This window comes from Acipenser ruthenus, chromosome 21 (genome assembly GCF_902713425.1).
Source record: "Acipenser ruthenus chromosome 21, fAciRut3.2 maternal haplotype, whole genome shotgun sequence".
NCBI classification, from domain to species: domain Eukaryota; kingdom Metazoa; phylum Chordata; class Actinopteri; order Acipenseriformes; family Acipenseridae; genus Acipenser; species Acipenser ruthenus.
The window spans coordinates 821,628-841,486 of NC_081209.1; the positions used below are offsets into that span (position 1 = coordinate 821,628).

Here is a 19,859-nt window from a genome sequence, read left to right on the forward strand (position 1 = left end):
CATTGGTCTATTAATTGCGTATATAATTAACACAGAAACATTGTTTTGTTATATTTATTTTATTATTTGTAGTTTTTTTTTTTTTACCCCATTCCTAGTGACCCTACGATCGTCACTTCCTATAGTGTTTTATTTTTATTTTTTATTTATGGTTGGTTATTATTATCAAGTTAAATGTTTAAAAAGCAGTACAACAATTATACAAAATATGTTAAGATATAAAAACGTTTTATTTATATTGACCTTCCTCCCAGCATCCTCTGTTCTTCTGAGGAGTCGACTTTTCCCTCACCGTTAAGGCAACCCACACATGGACCTGAATTCAGTGTGCAGTAAACACCACGTTTACCATTTTAAAATTATTGAACAGTAAACAAGGTAAGCATTGTTTTGGCTTGAAAGTAGTCTAATGTCAGTGTTTTGTGCAGTAGATTTCAGTCTGCAGGTTGCACTTATATAAAATAATGTTTTGTTGATGAATGGTCTGACCTGTTTTCAATACTACAGTCCAGGTAGTTCTTGTAGTGTTACGTGTGTATGGCTTTTTAACTGTTTAAAAGACTAGTGACTCTGCGACTCTGCGTACATAAAGGACAGTTCAGGCCTTTCAACTCGCACCCCAGTGCATTCTGGTAAGTGTAGTCCTGCTGTGAAAGGTGCCTGAGAGGTAAAACGTACCAGAATGCACTGGGGTATGAGTTGGAAAGCCTGAACTGACCCAGACTGCCCTGTTGTACATGGAGTCATATGGTAACCCTAAGTTAAACCATAATACAGTATTTCAAACATTTCTGAAGCCCTTTGCAGAGTCCTTTTCACAGCAGTTCAGCCCTTTTCAGGTGTTACTGTGCTCTTTATAACTGATCTTTATAGCTGATGTTGACAAACCATTTAGACCATGTCAAGCAGATTGATTGAGCTCAAGTCTGGAATGGCTCAGTGAAACAGGATTCTTATTTCCTTCCCTTCAGAGCTGCCTAAATGAATTGTATGTTTAATAATTTATTCACAGAAACACAGAGAATGACTGAAGATGCTGGCACCTGTCTGGCAGCAGGGGGGGGACCTCCAGGGCTGGCTGAAGAGAAGGAGCCTGTCCCGGGGGGGGCCGGGGTGGAGGATCAAAGCGGCTGTGCTGAAGAGCCCCCTCCGGAACGTGAAGGGGGGGACCCCAGCGTCTACCGCTACGTCCGAGACGACCTCTTCACCTCGGAGATCTTCAAGGTGGAGATCCAGAACCTGCCCAAGTTCGTGGGGTTCAACGACCTGAAGAAGTTCCTTGAGAAGCACGGGGTGAACCCCCACAAGATCAAGCTGTTCGGGAGGCAGACCTTCGCCTTCGTCACCTTCCGCAGCGAGGAGGAGCGGACCAAGGCCATGAAGTCCGTCCACGGCATGCTGTGGAAGGGGCGGCCGCTGAGTGTGCGGCTGGCCAAGCCCAAGGCGGACCCCCTCCTCAGGAAAAGGAAGCAGCAGGAGGAGGGTGCCGACAGAGGGCAGCCCCATGCCAAGCGCTCTGCCCCAGCGGACAGTCCTGCGGAGGAGCCACTCAGCAAGCAGATTGCAGACGTGGTGACCCCGCTGTGGAACGTGGCTTACGAAGAGCAGCTGAAGATGAAAGAGCAGGAAGTCGTGGGAGTGCTCCAGAGACTTACAAAGTGTGTATTGGTTTATTTATTTCTATAGAGGAACAGCCTCTGCCCAGCTCCACAAACGAGTGTCCTGCTGTACGTATCGCTGCTTACAATTGAAGGCTCTCGTCTTGTTCTTGTGCTGCTGTCAAAACGAAGCCCTGGTTAAAGTGATGTTTTGACAGGTAAAAGTTTAAATAAAAAAGACAAAGCTGTTTTATAGCACCCAATAATACAATCTAGTGTTAATTTATATCAAAGTGGTTTTCATCAGCATGGCCCCTTGTGTACAACGTCCTTTAACAAAAGCGTCACCATTAATGAAATGTAATGCTTAGCAGGCAGCAATGCACAGTATTTATTTATCTGTTTTGATTTTGTTTCAGGGAAATCGGCAACAATAACAAAGCCATGCTGCCCTGGCTGTTTGTTCAGAAGCAGAAGTACATTAATATGTGCTGCCCGCTGGAGGCTATCAGAGCCTCCCCTGCACAGGTACGCTGGGGATTGTTTTCTTCTGAAGCTTTGAAAATAGACGAGCAGTCTCCTCCAGTCACGCGTCCTGCTGTAGTCAATCCTAATGTGGATTGTCCCCACGTCGCTCCCCTATGTAGATTCGGATTCACTTGTTATCCTTTCCCATTTCTTGCTCCAGACTAAATACCGTAACAAGTGCGAATTCCTCATCGGAATGGGAGCCAACGGGGAAGACAAAACGGTCGGCTGCCGGCTCGGCAAATACAAAGGAGGGACGTGCGCCGTGGTGGAGCCTTTCGACACCATTCACATTCCTGACGCCACCAAGAGAGTGGTGAAGGCGTTCCAGGACTACATCAGGTGAGAGGCGCGCGCGTGCCACACTGGGATGTGGATCCGGGTCTCTCTGCACTTCACCTGCTGCTATTCGGCTCTGCTTGTGGAACTGCCTGCGTGTCTTTCCTTCTTCCCCTTCATTGAAAAACGTGTATGATCCAATCTGTGCCGTTAGTAACCTGTACAACATTGAGACTGACACAAGGTTAAGGGGATTAAACAAAGTGTTCTGTGGCTGCATAGACACTCCCGGGCGCTTGGGTTTACATTGGGTGAATTCACATAGGTCTTGTATTGTGACTTGTTTTACTGGATATTAACTAAGGAATACTTTTAAAAGTGACACATGCGTTTTATATTTTCATTTTTTTCAATCCAGGACCACTGGATTTTCAGTGTACAGCCCGGAGACGTACGAGGGCCACTGGAAGCAGCTGACTGTGCGCACAACCAGGACCAATGAGATTATGGCCGTGGTGTACTTCAACCCACAGGTACTGCTGATTGAACAGGAGAGCTGTGAGAAAAGCAAAGACGTGCTGACCTGTAACAAGCAGGGCATTTCAGAGATCCACACGCACCTGCAAACACAGCACTGGGGCCTGTTCCCTTAGAGAAGTCTCCCATAGCAGAGTGTAATACAGCACAGTGAAAGCATGGTAAAGCATAGGTAAGCACTGGATAGCGAGGTATGGTAAAGCGTGTTAATAAAACATGGCAAGCCAGGGTTAACGATGGTAAATGCAGAGTATATCCTGTGGATTCGTTGTCTTGCATGCTGGTGTGTGGATCTCTACAGGGGTGTATTTGAACGAGACATTTCTTGTGTTTTCTAGAAGCTAAGCGATGCAGAGTTGGAGGAGCTGAAAAGCTCTCTTGGAAAGTATTTCGTGGAGGGAAGTGGAAAGGGCAGCGGGGTCACTTCTCTGTATTTTGTAAAAGAGGGCCAAAGGTAGGGAGGAGTTTTGTACATTAAAAAAATTATAACAAACGTTTTCAACCAGAGAACTATAACTGAATAGTTTGGATTTCTGACATCCTGAAATATGAATACAAATCATCATGCTGTGTTTATAAATATTGGTAGATTTGATTAGTGGTAGTTTAATAGTCTTCCTATACTGCTAGAGCGCTCTGCAGATTTGAGTGCACTTCTTTTTCTTTTATAGCCCTTTAAGTTACAAGGGACTTACGTATCCCAGAAATACAAATGATGCTAACTTTCTTATTTTTGCAATGAGGCGCAGGAAACAGGGTTTAAACTACTTACTAGCAGGGTTTAATCTGGTCATCCAAATGGTCAGTTTCCTCCTCGTGATGCTTGAGTTGCTCTCAGATGTATTTTAAGAAGAAACCGATTGAACAGCCAGCCTCTCAATTCCTTGTGTACCGTGCGGAGTTAGACTGCGGTGTTGAAAGAGTTCAGGTTAATCCTGTGCATTCTAGGGTTTAAAACACCTTTCACTTCTTTTCCCTCCTAGGAAATCTCCGACCCTGGAGGACCTGCCCCTTGACCACGTGGCTGGGGATCGGTGGATCCACGAAGAGCTGCTAGGACTGAAATTCAGGATTTCACCTCATGCCTTCTTCCAGGTAGAACCGCGTGGAGTGCAGCCTGCATCTCCAGGGCTTGCGGTGACGTTCCTCAGCTCTGCAATTCTCTGCTCTGCTGGGTGATGTAGATAACATCTGTTTTAAAGTCTCAAGCCTGTTTAGTATGAAAAGTCCTCTAGCTTGTACAGAACGCATGCAGAGGGTTTTTATCAAATAATCTCCAGGTTTTATAAACGCTACGGGTGGCCGCTTTCATCTGAAATCTGGCCTAGTCAAGCATGTGAGAAATACAGATTTTCTTTTTCTTTTCTTTTTTTTTTTTTTTTTTTTTACATGAACAAAATCCACAACTTTCCATTCGGTAGATGAGTTTGAGTTTAACTTACAGTAGTACTGATACAGCAGCTTTACACAGTCACTCATGCAGCCGTTAGCATTCACAGCGTACAGAAGCGATCGATCTGCTCGTCAGTTTTTTGCACAGTATTACCTTTACTTAATGGAAAAATCATTATTTGAGTGAGTTGTTGTTGTTGTTGTTGTTGTTTTTTATATTTTTTATATAAAAATCTGCACATGCTGTGGTCAGTAAGGTGTGTGTGTCTGTGTGTGTGTCTGTGTGTGTGTGTGTGTGTGTGTGTGTGTGTTCCCCAGGTGAATACGCAGGCTGCAGAGGTGCTGTACTCTGCAGTGGGAGACTGGGCCCAGCTGAATCCGGACAGCACAGTGCTCGATGTGTGCTGTGGCACGGGGACTATCGGGATCTCCCTGGCAAAGGTATGGGCATTGTGCCAACCCCACAAGAACAAGAAGCTCCATCTCCTGGGCCTGTCCACTGTGAAATATTATTAAAATAAAACAACTCAACAAGGCCTGGATTGTCAAAACTTTACCCTCAGACACATCTTTTAGGGGACTGGTTTTGTTTTGCCTGCTTTCCATTATGTTAGAAAGTCCAGTTGTATTCTATAGAAGAATGTGTATCGGGTAATCATTAAGACTAGCTGAGCTGATGTAGACGAAACCGTTCTGTCTTGATAAACTGTTTCCTAAAGCAGGGCAGCTTGGGAATGGGTTGTAAAGCCAACCCCCGGTGTAACTGTGTGTGTTTAACTGACCTGCTCTCATCCCTTCAGTGTGTGTGTGCTGCTGTGTAACTGTGTGTGTTTAACTGACCTGCTCGCATCCCTTCAGTGTGTGTGTGTTTAACTGACCTGCTCTCATCCCTTCAGTGTGTGTGTGTTTAACTGACCTGCTCTCATCCCTGTGTGTGTTTGTGTGCAGAACGTAAAGAAAGTGATCGGGATCGAGCTGTGTCAGGAAGCTGTGGAAGATGCTAAAGTCAACGCTCAGATTAACGGTTAGTAAGGGTCCTGATGTGCTTCTGTACGTCTGTGTGAAGGTTTCACCAGCAGGACCAGTCCTCATGGTAATTTCAGTAATAACCTATTTTAGTGGGTTTAAATAGTGGTGGTAATAGCCAGCAATTGGATTATTACATTTTTGTTAATTGTGTTCAATCAGTTTCCTTAAACTGTCAAATCAGGCAGGGGCTTGGTGAAATGAGTTTGTATATAAAGGAGCGAAATGAGCAGATTTTTCTCTGTATTTAAGTTCAGTTTTGTCTTTTGAAGCTGTCTTTATTTCGTTCTCCCATTTCAGGTTTGAGCAATGTGGAGTTCCGCTGTGGAAAGGCAGAAGACATATTCCCCACTTTAATTAACTCTGTTGTGTCACAAAGTCTGGTTGCCATTGTGGACCCACCCAGAGCGGGGCTGCGTGAGTTTGTGTTTATGTTTATAGTTCAGTGGTTGGCTACTCCTGTGTGTGACTTTTCAAAAACTTGGTCAGAGCGGTTTGAGTAAAATGACACAACTGCAAATTAGGGTTGGACGATAATGACATTTTCAGTTATCAATTATCGGCTGTAAATTATCACGATAATCATGATTATCGGCTGAAAAAATAACATATGTAAAATGTCTTGGAATTTACCAAATTTAAAGCTATATATACTTGAGCAATATGACAACTGCCTCTACGAGTTTAGAAGAAATAAAACTAGACAATTTTCAAAAAGACCAGCATCTTTAATAAAAGTTATGAAACAATGGCTGGTTATAAAAAAAAAAAAAAGCACAAATAATATAACCAAATGTTTGTTTGGTAGCTTTTCAACTTTTGAAATATAGGCTACTTATTAAAAAAAGTGTTTAAAAAAAAAAAAAAAAAAAATTATAAATTGCGATTAAAAAATATCAGCTTTTCCACACTGCCTACAGACGGGCTTATTACCTTGCGGATCACTTTCTGTCACTCCAAAAAAACTGCCACACAGGACTGATGCTGATTCTTTTTTCTAAAATATTTTCGGAAGGTTTGGTACTTTCTGCAGTTGCCATCGCCATTAGCTCAAACGTTTGCCTTTACTCGGTGAATCTTACGTCACGTTACAACTTCCCACTACGCAGTGCGCACAGATCACGTGTTGCGTCTCACGCAGACAGTTAAGTCCTGTCTTAATGCTTCAATGCAGAGTCACTGTTACACACAAGCATATCATAGTGGGTAACGGACGATAAAATGATTATCGATAATTATTTTTCAACGCAATACAATTATCGATGCAAAAACATTATTGATAATAGCACGATAATATTGTTCCAACCCTACTGCAAATATGCTTTTATGTTGGATTTTTAACTTCACAATTCCTAAGTAAATATGCACAGAATGGGATTTGCTTTTTATTTAATACCAGAGCTTTGTAAACATTTACTTATCATGTGACAAAAGGTAACTTGTTGTTTTATTGGGTACAGTTGGGTACTGCATCCTGTATTTACCTGCTGACAGTGTGTGTGTGTGTCTATGGAATGTCATGTGATGCAAGAAAGTATTCTTCTGTGTTTTCTAGTATAAAGATGCTTTATTTTTTGCTGCACAGATTATTAATGATCTTCCATCAGCAGTGCATTCATCTCCATGAATATATCCTTACATGAAGTGCATTTTATTTTGCAGATCCCAAAGTTATCCTGGCAATCAGAAGAGCAGAGCACTTAAAGAGGCTGGTCTACGTGGCCTGCAACGCCAAAGCAGCCATGAACAATTTTATAGAGTAAGTTGAGACGCAGGCGCAGCTGTCATTAAAACAGGGTGCCTCGGGTTCCTGCAGCTTCATGAACAGAATGCTATGCATGCATTTCAATGTTGTAATTACAAAGATCATTTATATTTATTCTTCTGGATTCACCGACCGACCCCCCCCCCCCCCCCCCTTAGCATTATTAAGGATTAGTCTACTGCTATGCAAGCACCGTGTTTGCAGGGACATCCTGAATTTGATACCACAAGTTATTTCCTAGTTTCACACGTAGTGCAAAGTAAAAAAAACTATTATTAACACTATTATTGTTATGTATTTACTGTTGAATGCCATATATCCCCCTAGGACAGTTCACTGCACAACAGAGACTAATCAGCATTCTGATTTATTGTGCAGCCTTTGCAGATCCCCTTCGAACCGAGTGAAGGGGTCTCCCTTTCGACCAGTCAGAGCCATGGCAGTGGACCTGTTCCCCCAGACCATGCACTGTGAGCTGCTCCTCCTGTTTGAGAGAGTGGAGTACAACTCCAACGGAGCTGCTGCTGCTGCTGCTAAAGAGCCCAGCTCACACAGAGACCCCGCCAGCCAGACTGAGGAGAGCGGATCACAGCGCCCTGCCAGTCAGACTGAGGAGACCGGATCACAGCGCCCTGCCAGCCAGACTGAGGAGAGCGGATCACAGCGCCCTGCCAGTCAGACTGAGGAGAGCGGATCACAGCGCCCTGCAAAGGAACCCTAGTACACAGGACTGTCTTATTTCCCATCCCTGTCACCTTTCAGGATGTACCGAGTGACAGGTTTCTTAAGCTGGGTACCACCATGTGTAAACATGTGAAAGAGATACGTAAATACAATGCAGTGCTCCCTCTTTATCTATCGGACATACAAAAGAACTGAAATAGTGAATTAAGGGCCCTTCTCCAGTAATATATAATAGCGCTTGTGCATGGGCTAACATTGAATTGTGAAGTATTGAGAGAGCACGCCGGATGCTGCATTTCCATGTACAGCAGCATGACCTCTAGTGTGGTTTCACTGAAAGATGCTGCCTAATCTGCTGTTACAACAGCACTACCCCAAGTAGGGTTGGAGCACATGACTGTACAGATGTGTATCTCTTCTAAAGAGGGGAAAGGTCAGATTGACTTGCACATTGTTTTATGTAATGTTAAAGGCTTTGTGATCACAGGCCTGTTCAGCTTGAAATGTAACTTTTTTTTTTTTAAGATTTGAAATAAAAGTGGTCAAATTGAGTTTTCAGGTAGTGTCTCTCAAATACGTAGTCTTCTACACCACAATTCAAAGGTTTGCATGACATACTAGGCATGTGGTTGTAAATGGACTCTACACAACCTGTCAATGGTACCCTCAGCTGCCTGGACCCTACAAGCAACACACAACTACAGCTAATATTTCAACCTTTTGTATTTGTATTTCATTCTTGGAAATACCTTGTAACAATCGCCCACTTCAGGTAGTAATAACCTGCATTAATGTATATTAAAAAGACAAAGAGGGAGGCTTTTACATTGAGCTTAGAGGTTTAATTTGCATAAACAAATTTCATTGAAAAAGTCAGTCACTTAGTCACATTACAGGACATACTTCATTGTTTAGGCAGCTGCTCTAGCACAAGTTACAAGTCAGACTGTACCAAGTAATAAAAAGAAAGCTTCATTTTCTCCACACTACAGTGAAACGCACATTTTGCAAGACAGACAAAAGGCGCAAAATGTCAGTTCTCTGGCCAAACAATTGCATGAAAAAGCACATTCTTAAAAAGCATCCATCTATTCCCGATTATACATATGTCTTGAGCTTATGTGCCACAGTGAGTGATGGCATTTTAACACACCCACACACAAAAACATCAGTAAACATTGAGAAAAAGCACGCAGGCGTACGCACACACACACACACTGAAATACTTCACAGAATGAGTGTACAGCAGTTAAAATGACTTTTGTTCCAGCACTTATTGCATTTTTTTTCTCTCCTGTTTTTTTATTTTTATTTTCAATGCAGCAAACTACACTATCCCATAGAAAATGCATAAGACTATATTATTGAAGCTTTGGTTCACACTGCTTTTTTAATGCTCAGTAGAGATAGTAGTGGGTCGCTTTAATCTTAAGTACACATTTTTGATCACGCTAAAGGCTGGTACCTTTTTCTTGTTGTTAGGCGATTGCCTAAAGTTATCACTGCATCACACACACACACAATGTACCTTGAGTGTAAAATAAACGGACTCGTTTTGAGATGAACAGGACAATTGTTAAGTTGTTGTCAAAAGTTACAAATACACAGACGTACACAAGCCATTAAGACAAGTAATCTAACTCAATACATGCTAAAGGCAACGTTTCACCAGAAACATTTCAGCTGTTAACTGCAGCAAATACATACTGTACCTCACCCTTCTTAAGTAAAGCCCTGCAAAGCAGGTTTAATGAAAAGGGCTTGCACTGTTAACCCTAGGGTTATTACAAGAACTTCCTGCAACTAATCCCATTGCTTGAAGACACGAGCCCTTCGTGAAAATGAAGTAAGATTTGCTAAGGCAACATGTGCCATTCTATGTAGAGCTTTTGAGATATACATCCACTCTAAAATTGCTTTATTTGTGCCAATAGTTTTCATGACATTTCAGCCTTGTAGAACATGGTTTACCATTGAGAATGTGCTCCCTTAGTTTTGATAACTGAGCTACCTTAACTTTAAAACTTAAATGATTAATATAGTGTTTCATATTTTAGCAATCCATCAAAGCTTTGAAGATGCATATTGTTTATAGTTCAACAAAATGTGCTTTTCCTACCTTTGATGCAGAAATAATAGTAATACAATAATATTAATCATTTTTCCCTGGCAAAGTATTCTCAAGTGCTTGTGCTCTGGTTTACTTTCCCATCACATCCAGTGAAATCTGAATTGCTTAACTGGTCAGCAATTAAAGCAAACCTTTGATATGATGCAAGATTCCTGTTTTATTCTGCATGTCCATAACGGCAAATCAAATTACAGCTGTTTGAGAAAATAAAAATGAAAAAGAAAAAAGAAAAAGCCATTCCCTTTCTGTTTCTTAAACTAATGTTAAAACATACCCATTATATTTCAATTCAGTTAAACGACTTTGTCCATGCCAATATTAAACATTAGGACAGATGCAGATACAACATGAAACCTTGTCTATTGCATTCGGTTTAAAATATATATTTTTTAAAATGCATCCGTTTCCAGTTGCAGACGTCAACACAAATATTTATTGATTTATTACTTAATTAAAAGGTTTTTTTTAATCTTTATTTGAGTGGGTGCAAGTCATTTCCTTATAAAAACGAGCACGTGCATTCCCATTGGAGTTGTATTGCATCTGCGAGCATGTTGTGGGGAACAAAATAGATTTCCCATTAAAAAATGTGCCAGTAATTCTTAACAGTACTCAAGATCAAGGCATCCCTCCAGTAACATTGCCGTTTCCCTCTAATACAATGCATACTTTAGAGAGGTGGGAGTTGACTTTGCATTCTGCAGTAAAGGGTTGTTGGTTGCAAGATTTGTTTTTTGTGCCACTTTGATCTCCTGGTCGCAGTTTCTTAAACATCAACAGTGCACAGAGGCTCGCTGCCAGGCTGTGCCGATTCCATTATTGTCATTTTCGGCTTCTTCCTGGTCTCTTCCTGCAATACAAATAAGATTTCAGTGTTTTAAAAGAAATAATAAAACACATACAATAGGAACGACAGTAATGTATGCAATACGTAATTATTTTGTCTCGGGTGCTTTTATAAGGAGCCATTTACCAATCACATCTATAAAAGTTATGACCCAGCAAGCCTAGTTTTACAGCCTCTTTTCGTAACACAGTATTCACACAGATTAAAGCTTACCCTGTCCTTTGCCAGTTTCTTCATTTCATCTTGCAGTTTGTTCAGGATATGAAGATTTGGCTTGTTCTTTTTGGCATACTGCTGAAGTTCAATCACACTTTTGTCTGAATTTTCCTAGCAGAAGACAATTAAATAAAAAAAAAAAACATTAAAAGCAAGTACAGTTACAGATGAACAAAGTGCTGTAACCACCTCCAAAGTTGCACATAAACAAGTTCAGAGACGTTTATTACCAGTACATTGATTAAAACTGGACTAGCTTAAATAGCTGATCTTTTACTCATCTTTTTATTTTTCCGTATCACTGATTAGATTTGTAAATGCTTGCTTTACCTTTTGAGTCATTAGTTTGGAAACACCATCCACAAAAGAGAACACATGACCCATGTACCTTTTTCACCATCTTATTGCTCTCCCTGCCGTACATGCGTAGAAGGGACCCCCAGTTCTTCACGTGGGGGTGCAGCAACTGCAGGATTTTCTGAGAGGCCAGCTGCTTTCCCACTCGCTTATTTTTACCTACAAGAAAAAAAAAAAAAAAAAACTGATAAAACCAAGTCATTTTAACTGCACAGTGTTTCTGTACCACTTTAATAACCAAGTTATAAGTTACCTTACATTCTTCATGATGCTCAAAAGGAAGCGTGCAAAAGTGATGTAAAAGTAACTTTCTGGAAGATCTGTACTTACACCAGCCTTTCACAGTGTGCTTGCCACAAGCCATGACGTATTCACTCTTCTGGTTTTTACCAGGTATCACTTCAAACTTGATGCTGGTGTCACCCATCCCATGGTTTCTGTGGAGAGAGAAATAAAAAAATTAAAAAATGGCAAGACATAAAAAGTTCAAGAACGACCAAACAGTGTCACAATACATACAGCGATACCTTACCTCTTAAGGCACTCGTGAAGAATCTGATATGGGGACAGTAATCCAGCTTTATTTGTGAGCTCATACACCCTCGAGTCCTCAATACTGATGTGGTTAAAATACTAGGAGGGAAAGAAAATACATTATACATGAGAGCGGTCATAGGCACAGCAGAGCAAGGAACATGCAATACATGATGTGAAAAAAATATAATAATCTCCTTAACCCTTTCATGCACGGTGACCTCATAAGGGGACGGATACAAAATAACAACAAGCCTGAACATTCAGAGGCTGCTTTCGGCACGGACTCACCTCAAGTTCATCTGTGTCTTTAGGCTTCTCCTCGGAGGTCTGCTTTATAAAGTCAGGAATGAGGATTTCCAGTGTAGCTCGAGCTGAGGGGGGGGAGTTCACGTTACAAAGCTGGGAGAGTGCTCAGCTGTTCTAAACACGCACTGAGTATAATTATATATATATGGATTCAACTCATACCACAAATCTTCCCTTTGCAGTAAAATAAACACCCAACAGTAATTGGTTAAAACAAGTTTTTCATAACGAGACCCACAATAACATTGTTTGTGGTTTCACTGAAATCTAGTCCGTCTGTTTGTGCGTTGCTCTTATTGGCAGCTTTCCAAGTCGTTGCTGCTCATCTCATTAGGAAATCTCCCAATCTCTGAGAGCAGACGTTACCTTCTGGGAAAGGGCTGCTGTGTTAGAAATGACTGGTCAGATAACCCCACTATTGCTACATCACTTCACTAAATGTCAGACAGGTTCAAACTCCGTAGCCAAGTTACCTCTTCAATCCTCACAAGACTTGCATGGTCTGTAATCTCAAGCAAGTTCCAGTCTCACCTGTTCTTTGTTTTGCAAGCAGGTAACTGCAATTTGAAATCCCAAAAGCAGAAAAGATAGAAGCTGAAATGAAGACCTTTTTTTGTACATAAAGAGAGAAGCTCAATTACCAGCTTTATTCTTGGCAAGTTTCTTACTGCTTGCAGTTCCTGTACCATACGTCACGCCGTCTATAATAACTGAAGCTCCAAAGGGTTCACTGGGGTTCTCTGAAACGCATGGAACAAAGCAGATGTTATGAGCTTTCCCTGTAACCCACAAATAATATTATTAGGAAGCTGGTTAAGGAACAGGCTTCCAAAAGGACAGCTGTGGCTGTTTAAAACAAAAGGTGTCTCCGTCATTTGCTAGGAGATTTTTGGCCTTTGAGTTAATCGGATGCCTATTATAAAAGCTCTCTGTATAAATGCAACATAGTATATTAAAAAAAAACTTTCATTCTCCTTAACCAGCGAGTTCAACTTATTCCAACATTTACACTGGGTGAAATAAAAGGACATTTTAAATTGTATTTATTGAAGACTCACCGCATTCAAAAAAGTTATACACTGGGCGGACCTTCAGAACCCGCTGCATATATTCGTGTAGGATGCAAACTTCTGATTTCCCATTAGGATTAATAACAAACTCTGAAAAAAGAAAAACATTCTTATAAAACAACATCCTGTACCGCCTAAACAAAAGAAAAAACAATCATTTATTTCAAATCTGTCTCAAAGGCTTCATTTAATTTTTGTAGCTTCCACAGGTGGGTTAAGCTGGGGAATGTGGGTTTCTGTTTTCCACTATTACAATGCAAAATGACTGGCCTTAGTTTAGCAATTGAATTGGCAGCACTGACACAGATTCACAAGAACATTAAAGCTCCCTTCACAGGGGTTCTTAATTTGCCACATCTATTACATTTACCATCAACTCTATGAGATTGTACAGTCCTCACTGACGGATCATACCTTTCTTTGTTGGAGCATCTTGCACGGACAGAGTAATCAGTTTCTGATTGGCTGGCAGGATGGGTCTCTCTGCTTCAGCCTGCTTGCGCTTAATCTCCCTGTTAAACTGGCGCCTCTCTGCCCAGGTTCGAAACTTCTTCACGGTAACCTGCTCAAAGTCAAACCGCCTTTCCAGGTATTTCCGAAATTCTTCAACATCTGGAGGTTTAAAAAAAAACAAAAAAACACTTGCAATATTGAGTAACCGTCTACTTCACACAGAGGGAACGTGTCTGCTGCAATAGTTTATCATCATTAAGCACTGTGTGGTGTCATTCGGCTACATTCCCTCAAAGAATATTGATTAGCATTTAATATTTGTATAAATTACAAAGCGACTTACAATGCTCCCCCTTTATATATCGCTGTAGTCACAAGAACGTGCTATTTCTTTCCCACTTCAGAACATGACAAAGTGCAAGTGGAGTGACACTACAGGGTAAATGAGAGCCACGACGTGCTGCCGAACCGGTATAAAAAGGACACCTTATAAAAGGGGGAGTGACTACAAACCTAAATAAGGGGGACAAGCAATAACAGTAATAAAAGCAAACAAGAAATTGGATTTTAAACAACTGGTTGGCACGCCTTGAATATTCAGACACAAGAATCACAACACACGTATTAACGTAACTTTACTGACAAAAAAACAACTGCGTCTCTCTCGGTCTCTTACCTATGGATTCGTCTTTGCACACTTCCACCTTGGCCTTCACCTGGCACAGCGCTCCCTGGGCTGCCTCGCTGGCCGGAGTCTCCCTTTCCTCCGAGAGCAGTTGGGTTGAGGTGGAGCCAGCAGCAGGTCCCAGACTGGCTGCACCGGATTCCTCAGGAGCTGTGGAGTCAGGCTCATCAGCCCTGTCCAAGGTGTCCAGCACTCCTGCCTTCACGGGGGAGGCTTCTCCGTTCGGCGTCACCTCTCGGTTTTGTTCCCTTTCTTCTCGTTCCTTAATTTTTTTGTAGTGCAGGCAAGGAATGGTACTGGTTGGAGGATCATGTTTCTATAGAAAAAAAAGAACACATGATAAAAGCATTTGTTCATGAACACGAGTAACGTATTGTCCACTGCTAAAATTAAACAGGAGTCCAATTTTGCCCTGGCACAATTCTCTCTTACCCTTATGCTCCCTGTTCCCAAGAAGTAAGGCCTGGACCAGGTAACAACGCGTGTTTCTCTGTGAAGGTACACGGGAATGCCAGAGTTATGGAATGTCATAATCCACCCGTCAGGAAGGGGCTCGGTAGGAGGGCGGCCACGACCTACAGACAGGCAAAGTGAAAATGCAAAAATCAGGGATGGAAATAAGAGTCCTGCTGCATAGCAGCTTCCCCCATTCCAGGTTTTAAAATCAGCCTGATTAACCACAGTGTACAGGTAACAAGCTCAGCCATGTCTTATTAAACTCATACTAAATCCTGGAATGGATCAAACTGCTATGCAGTGGGAGTCTTATTTCTATCCCTGTAAACGCCCTCAGGCTCTCCATAGCCTAATCATAAATCCCAAAGCCTCCTGTGCATCCGACCAGGGATGCCAAGCTGACACGTTTTCAGTACACCCTGTAATAAGAGTTTAAACAATTAAGCATTCACCTAAACATTCAAGAGATATCAGCCACTCAATTCATTCAGCACATCCTTTGTTTACATCTCAGTTACTACATTCAAAATTGCTTACTAAATGGGAGTGCTGTTTTAGCAATTTAGAGTTTAAATAACACATTAGTATTAAATCAACAGAGTCCCAAGTGTAAACAGCAGAGTTAGGTTTACTGCAGTTAGAATTCTTTAAAAAAAGACTTACTTTTAAGCACAGTTTTGATTTTGGTCATCATTGGCTGCACACTCATCTCCCCATCCGACTGATGGTCACTCTCTCCTCCGGCGTACTTGTCAGACTCAGACATCCGCATCTTTTTTTTAGGAACTGAGAGCCCCTCCTCCAGCAGGGCATCAATATCATTATCGAACTCGTCCTGGAGAGAGAGTGTTGAGAGAGCAGGACCTACCCTGTCATTCTTTGGTCTCCAGGGCTTTGCTTTTGACCAGTTCTCCTAAAACCCTACTGGCTGCATTATCAGGAGCTTGAAAAATCAACCACAGCTCCTCCTGGCTTTTCACACAACACCTTTAACGAGTGGGTTAGATCAAAGCATTTCACTAACAAAACACAAATAAAAAACTCTTCTAGGGGCTATTAAATGCTCTGGGTTGCCAGTCTTGGCTGGGATTCAGGAAGACCTGCCTTTGTGCTCCTGCAGGGTTAGTGTAGAAAGCAGATCGCGCTTCAGTGACCCTGACTGGTCAGGCACCCAACGAGTCCCTTACTTCCAAGGTTCAGCAGCTTGGTAACAGCCGCTACTTAGGTAAGGCAGATGAAGAGGCTATTGGCTTGACTGCGGGCACAGGAGGTCACACGTTGATCTTCAGTCCTCCTGAACAGCAAGTGGGTTTGCAATGGTGATGGTGGAACAGGGAATTATAAACTGGGTCAAAAAAAAGGGGTGAAGTTGAGAAGATGTAAAAATGTAATACAAGAGAAAAATGTTTACCTAAATGCTACACATATCTTAAAGCTGGAAAAATACAGACCAATAAGCTAGTTCCTGAAACCTGACCCGAAATAAACTTAACGAACCTACTACCAGAGTTGGGGTCATTTTTCCAATTCCAATTCCAATCCCTGTTCCCTTTTATACAATTCCAATTCCTACGCCGTTTTACTGCATAGTCTTTACTGAGGTTTATGCAATAGGCTTTACCTGACAAGATCATTACATTGTAGACAGTATTTGTTTGCTCAGTAAAGCCTTTGTTGTGATTGGAATATGAATTTTAATTGATTAAAAGGGAATTGGGATTAGAAATGGAATTGTCCCCAAGTCTGCCTACTACCATCAGTAATTTGGGTTGAAGCGAGATTTGGGGAATGTGAACATGAAAGCAGTGCGTTACCTTTTTATAGTCAAGCAAAGCGCTCCAAATGAATGGCATGCAGCAGACAAGCACAGAACAAGCAGTGTACAGCAGCATTATATCTACAGGTTCACCTCAAAGCTTGTCAACACACCTCGTAGGAGTAATTGAGGATCTCCTCATCCGCAGGCTCATGCTGAACGATCGCCTCCGACTGGAAACCCGCTCTCTCTCCATCGTCGGTTTCCATAAAATTCTCAGTGAAATCCTCCAGTTCATCCAGAACTGCAAACTCTACTTTTGTCTCCCGATCAACCTCTGCATTCTCACATTTATTTTCCTGATTTAAGCTTGACTCACCCAGATAGTTCAAACCACTAGCACTGCTAAAATCGCTCTCATGCAAGTCACTGTTTAAGCTATCGTTACCGAGATGGGCTTCTGCCTCCCCCTCCTGACCATGCCCTGTGTACAAGACTTTCCTGTCCTTGCGTCTACAGCTCTCTGTAAAACTCACACGGATTTTTACGTCTTTAAGCAGCTTTAAATTGGGTAAGAAGTTGGAGACGGGGGGCGCGTGGCGAGCGGTTCTAGGGTTCACAACGCTGGTTTCTGCATCATCTGTAAGGCGGCTGCTGAAGGAACCCGATCCCTTTGTGTGAAGCGGTGCCGTGCCAACTGATTCGCGGTCCCCCTCTGGGGAGTCTAACTGTCCATCACCACCGGAGCCAACGTCCATTACCTCTGCGTCACTGGACGTTTGCAGGGGAGGTGGTGGAGGCTGCATCGTAATTGGCGGGAGAGGCGGGGGAGAATCATGGCTCTCCAAAGTCATGGGTTCAGGCAGATCTTGCGGGAGGGGAGGAACAATTTCATGCGTCTCCATCTTTTCAATTTTAATTCTACTTGTTACTTAATACAGCAGTGAAAAAAAATGGTCAGCTTTAATATTACTTTGCAAATACCAACGGTGAAAATGAACAGACTTTTAAGCTTTACAACTATTCAATGACATGCAGAAGTTAACATTTCCTCTGAATTCCGTACTAAAAATAAAACCACGTATTTGCTACTCGGTCATGGGACACTGGTGATTATGTTAAGCTGACGACATTGCTCTTTTCATTAATGTAGACAGCTTGTTAGAATCACTGTCTCAATTACTGGAAATCACAACGCATTCAGCTTAATCGCAGCCCATAGCGAGGCACGGTTCATCTTCTACTGCCAAATCTTCTGTCAAGAGAGACAACTGCAGCAAAGACAGAAAAAAAAGATTTTAAAATGAGTTTGTTATTTTTTATTTTGAATATATTGTAATCATAAAACTTTAATATTCAAGTTAACAAGTTGATAAAAGTAATTATAGGGAGAGGGGTAAGGTCAAGTTACCTCAAAACCAAGCACAACATTCTACTGCAAGGTGAAATTATAAACAAGGCAGACATGCTTGCAATATAACCCTTGACTGGGTTAAGCGAGGCATTTTTATATCTCCTTTAATTTAAATCTATTAAATACTAACAGGGAAAAAAAGGGAAGGTGCCCATTCGTTTAATCTAAAGTGTTTCTGAATCGGGTAAAGTGTTTGTCTCCAAGGTTTTAGACAGGTATCATATATTTATGTTTTCAACCATTCAAAAACTCCCATTCGGGGAAAAAAAATCCCTCAATTTGATTCACATGTACCGATTTAAACGCAGACACACAGACTCGACGTCATACGTGTTCTGTTTCTCGATCACGTCCAGACAGTCTCGTCTACTTACTTCCGTTTTTAATTTGTATCATTATTAATTAGCCTATTTAAAAAAAAAAAAAGTCAATAAACCCGTATTTTTTTTACATTGTTGGGAAGTTCACAAGTTGGCACGAATATTTTAAAATATATTATAAATTAAAGCTAGCTGTACAATTAGAGTGAAAAGTAGGCACAAGTCATTAAATAATAAAAATAAAAAATAAAAAAATACACCCATATATATCCCGATAACAAGAAGCATCAGTGAAACTAAATAATGTAGTTTCAACCTCCCACTTTAACCTAATTTAAATTGAATGCGTTTTTTTTGTTTTTTTAAATTTTATTTTCCAGACAACCTGTCTACCGTAAAGTCAGAATATCATTTAACAGCCTGGTTGATAGTTCTACGTGTATACAACTGAACTGTTGCTTAATAGAGATTACGCCTTTGCCGGACTTATGCCTCTTTTTAGAATTTACTTACCTGATAATTAAAACAGTGCGTTTTATTAAATTCCTATTCAGTTAAATATTTCTACAAAATTCTCTTCAGTCTGTCTTTCCGTCGCCATCTTTGAGCAGCTGCAAAGAGCCGGAATACCGCCCCCAACCAGCGCATCGCTGACTGATGGTACACAGACCAATCAGCGCGTCGGAGCCTCAAACTCAGCCAACCAGAAAGCACCAAAAGGCAAGATACCGGCGGTACGAGGGATTGCGGGAGGAAAGGGACCAATCACACGAGAGAACTGAGCCGTGATGGAACCAGTCATTCCGTGAGGGAGGAGTTACAGCTAAGAAAGAGAATCGACCAATCAGACAGTCCATAGTCAGCAGTGTATTAAAATGGACAGTACTTTGGTTTTGCTGTAGTAGAGAGCGATGTCTTTTTTGTGTATTTATCCGAGGTTACGCATAAATGCTGTTGCTAATTAATACAAGTGGTATGTCAGTGCTGCTGTATAATATAGGTTCACTTTGAACCAAAATCCGGCATTATCTGTAGAAACAAGTCCCGCAGCTAGATGGCAGATTGCTATCCGTTGTCATGACGACACAGGTCCGTTGAATCATCATCACACACAAGCTGCTAAACTGACCATCGCCCGATGTTTGCTTCTTTACAGTGGCCTCTAGAACTGTTTGAGCGCATTATCGCCACACTATGCACCCTCTCCCAATTCAGCTGTAATTGAAGTTGGTCTCCGATTCCATTGAGACTCGTCTTACCCACTTTCCCGTGTTTGAACATACCAAGTGCGGTCTTCTCTATGCATTTAAGGCTGAGCAGTGCGGTCTCCTCTATGCATTTAAGGCTGAGCAGTGCGGTCTCCTCTATGCATTTAAGGCTGAGCAGTGCGGTCTCCTCTATGCATTTAAGGCTGAGCAGTGCGGTCTCCTCTATGCATTTAAGGCTGAGCAGTGCGGTCTCCTCTATGCATTTAAGGCTGAGCAGTGCGGTCTCCTCTATGC

At 41.8% G+C, this 19,859-nt stretch overlaps 2 protein-coding genes across 2 annotated transcripts; one reads left to right on the top strand and one right to left on the bottom strand.

Annotated features, from left to right (window-relative positions):
• Positions 1-247: 247 nt before the first annotated feature.
• Positions 248-8,360, top strand: LOC117427954 (tRNA (uracil-5-)-methyltransferase homolog A-like). The gene is made up of 12 exons (XM_034046364.3): positions 248-378; positions 1,013-1,658; positions 2,018-2,126; positions 2,287-2,468; positions 2,824-2,938; positions 3,281-3,396; positions 3,926-4,037; positions 4,653-4,775; positions 5,283-5,358; positions 5,661-5,777; positions 7,023-7,119; positions 7,504-8,360. Exons 2-12 carry the CDS (start codon positions 1,024-1,026, stop codon positions 7,844-7,846), a joined length of 2,025 nt encoding a protein of 674 aa, XP_033902255.3. The 5' UTR covers positions 248-378; positions 1,013-1,023; the 3' UTR covers positions 7,847-8,360.
• A 276-nt stretch (positions 8,361-8,636) lies between these two features.
• Positions 8,637-19,001, bottom strand: LOC117427952 (microprocessor complex subunit DGCR8-like). The gene is made up of 14 exons (XM_034046361.3): positions 18,871-19,001; positions 16,797-17,894; positions 15,531-15,702; positions 14,844-14,986; positions 14,403-14,727; positions 13,688-13,885; positions 13,262-13,363; positions 12,845-12,943; positions 12,186-12,268; positions 11,893-11,993; positions 11,691-11,797; positions 11,392-11,519; positions 11,001-11,114; positions 8,637-10,790 (listed from the first exon to the last, which is right to left on the bottom strand). Exons 2-14 carry the CDS (start codon positions 17,526-17,528, stop codon positions 10,707-10,709), a joined length of 2,388 nt encoding a protein of 795 aa, XP_033902252.3. The 5' UTR covers positions 17,529-17,894; positions 18,871-19,001; the 3' UTR covers positions 8,637-10,706.
• Positions 19,002-19,859: the final 858 nt, after the last annotated feature.

Coding starts and splice junctions, on each gene's coding strand:
- LOC117427954 (XM_034046364.3), top strand. CDS start 1,024: ATGACTGAAGATGCTGGCACCTGTCTGGCAGCAGGGGGGGGACCTCCA. Junction 2,939..3,280: donor TGGTGTACTTCAACCCACAG/GTACTGCTGATT, acceptor TGTGTTTTCTAG/AAGCTAAGCGATGCAGAGTT. Junction 7,120..7,503: donor GCCATGAACAATTTTATAGA/GTAAGTTGAGAC, acceptor TTTATTGTGCAG/CCTTTGCAGATCCCCTTCGA.
- LOC117427952 (XM_034046361.3), bottom strand. CDS start 17,528: ATGGAGACGCATGAAATTGTTCCTCCCCTCCCGCAAGATCTGCCTGAA. Junction 14,728..14,843: donor TGGGAACAGGGAGCATAAGG/GTAAGAGAGAAT, acceptor TTTTTTCTATAG/AAACATGATCCTCCAACCAG. Junction 10,791..11,000: donor AGAAACTGGCAAAGGACAGG/GTAAGCTTTAAT, acceptor TTTGTATTGCAG/GAAGAGACCAGGAAGAAGCC.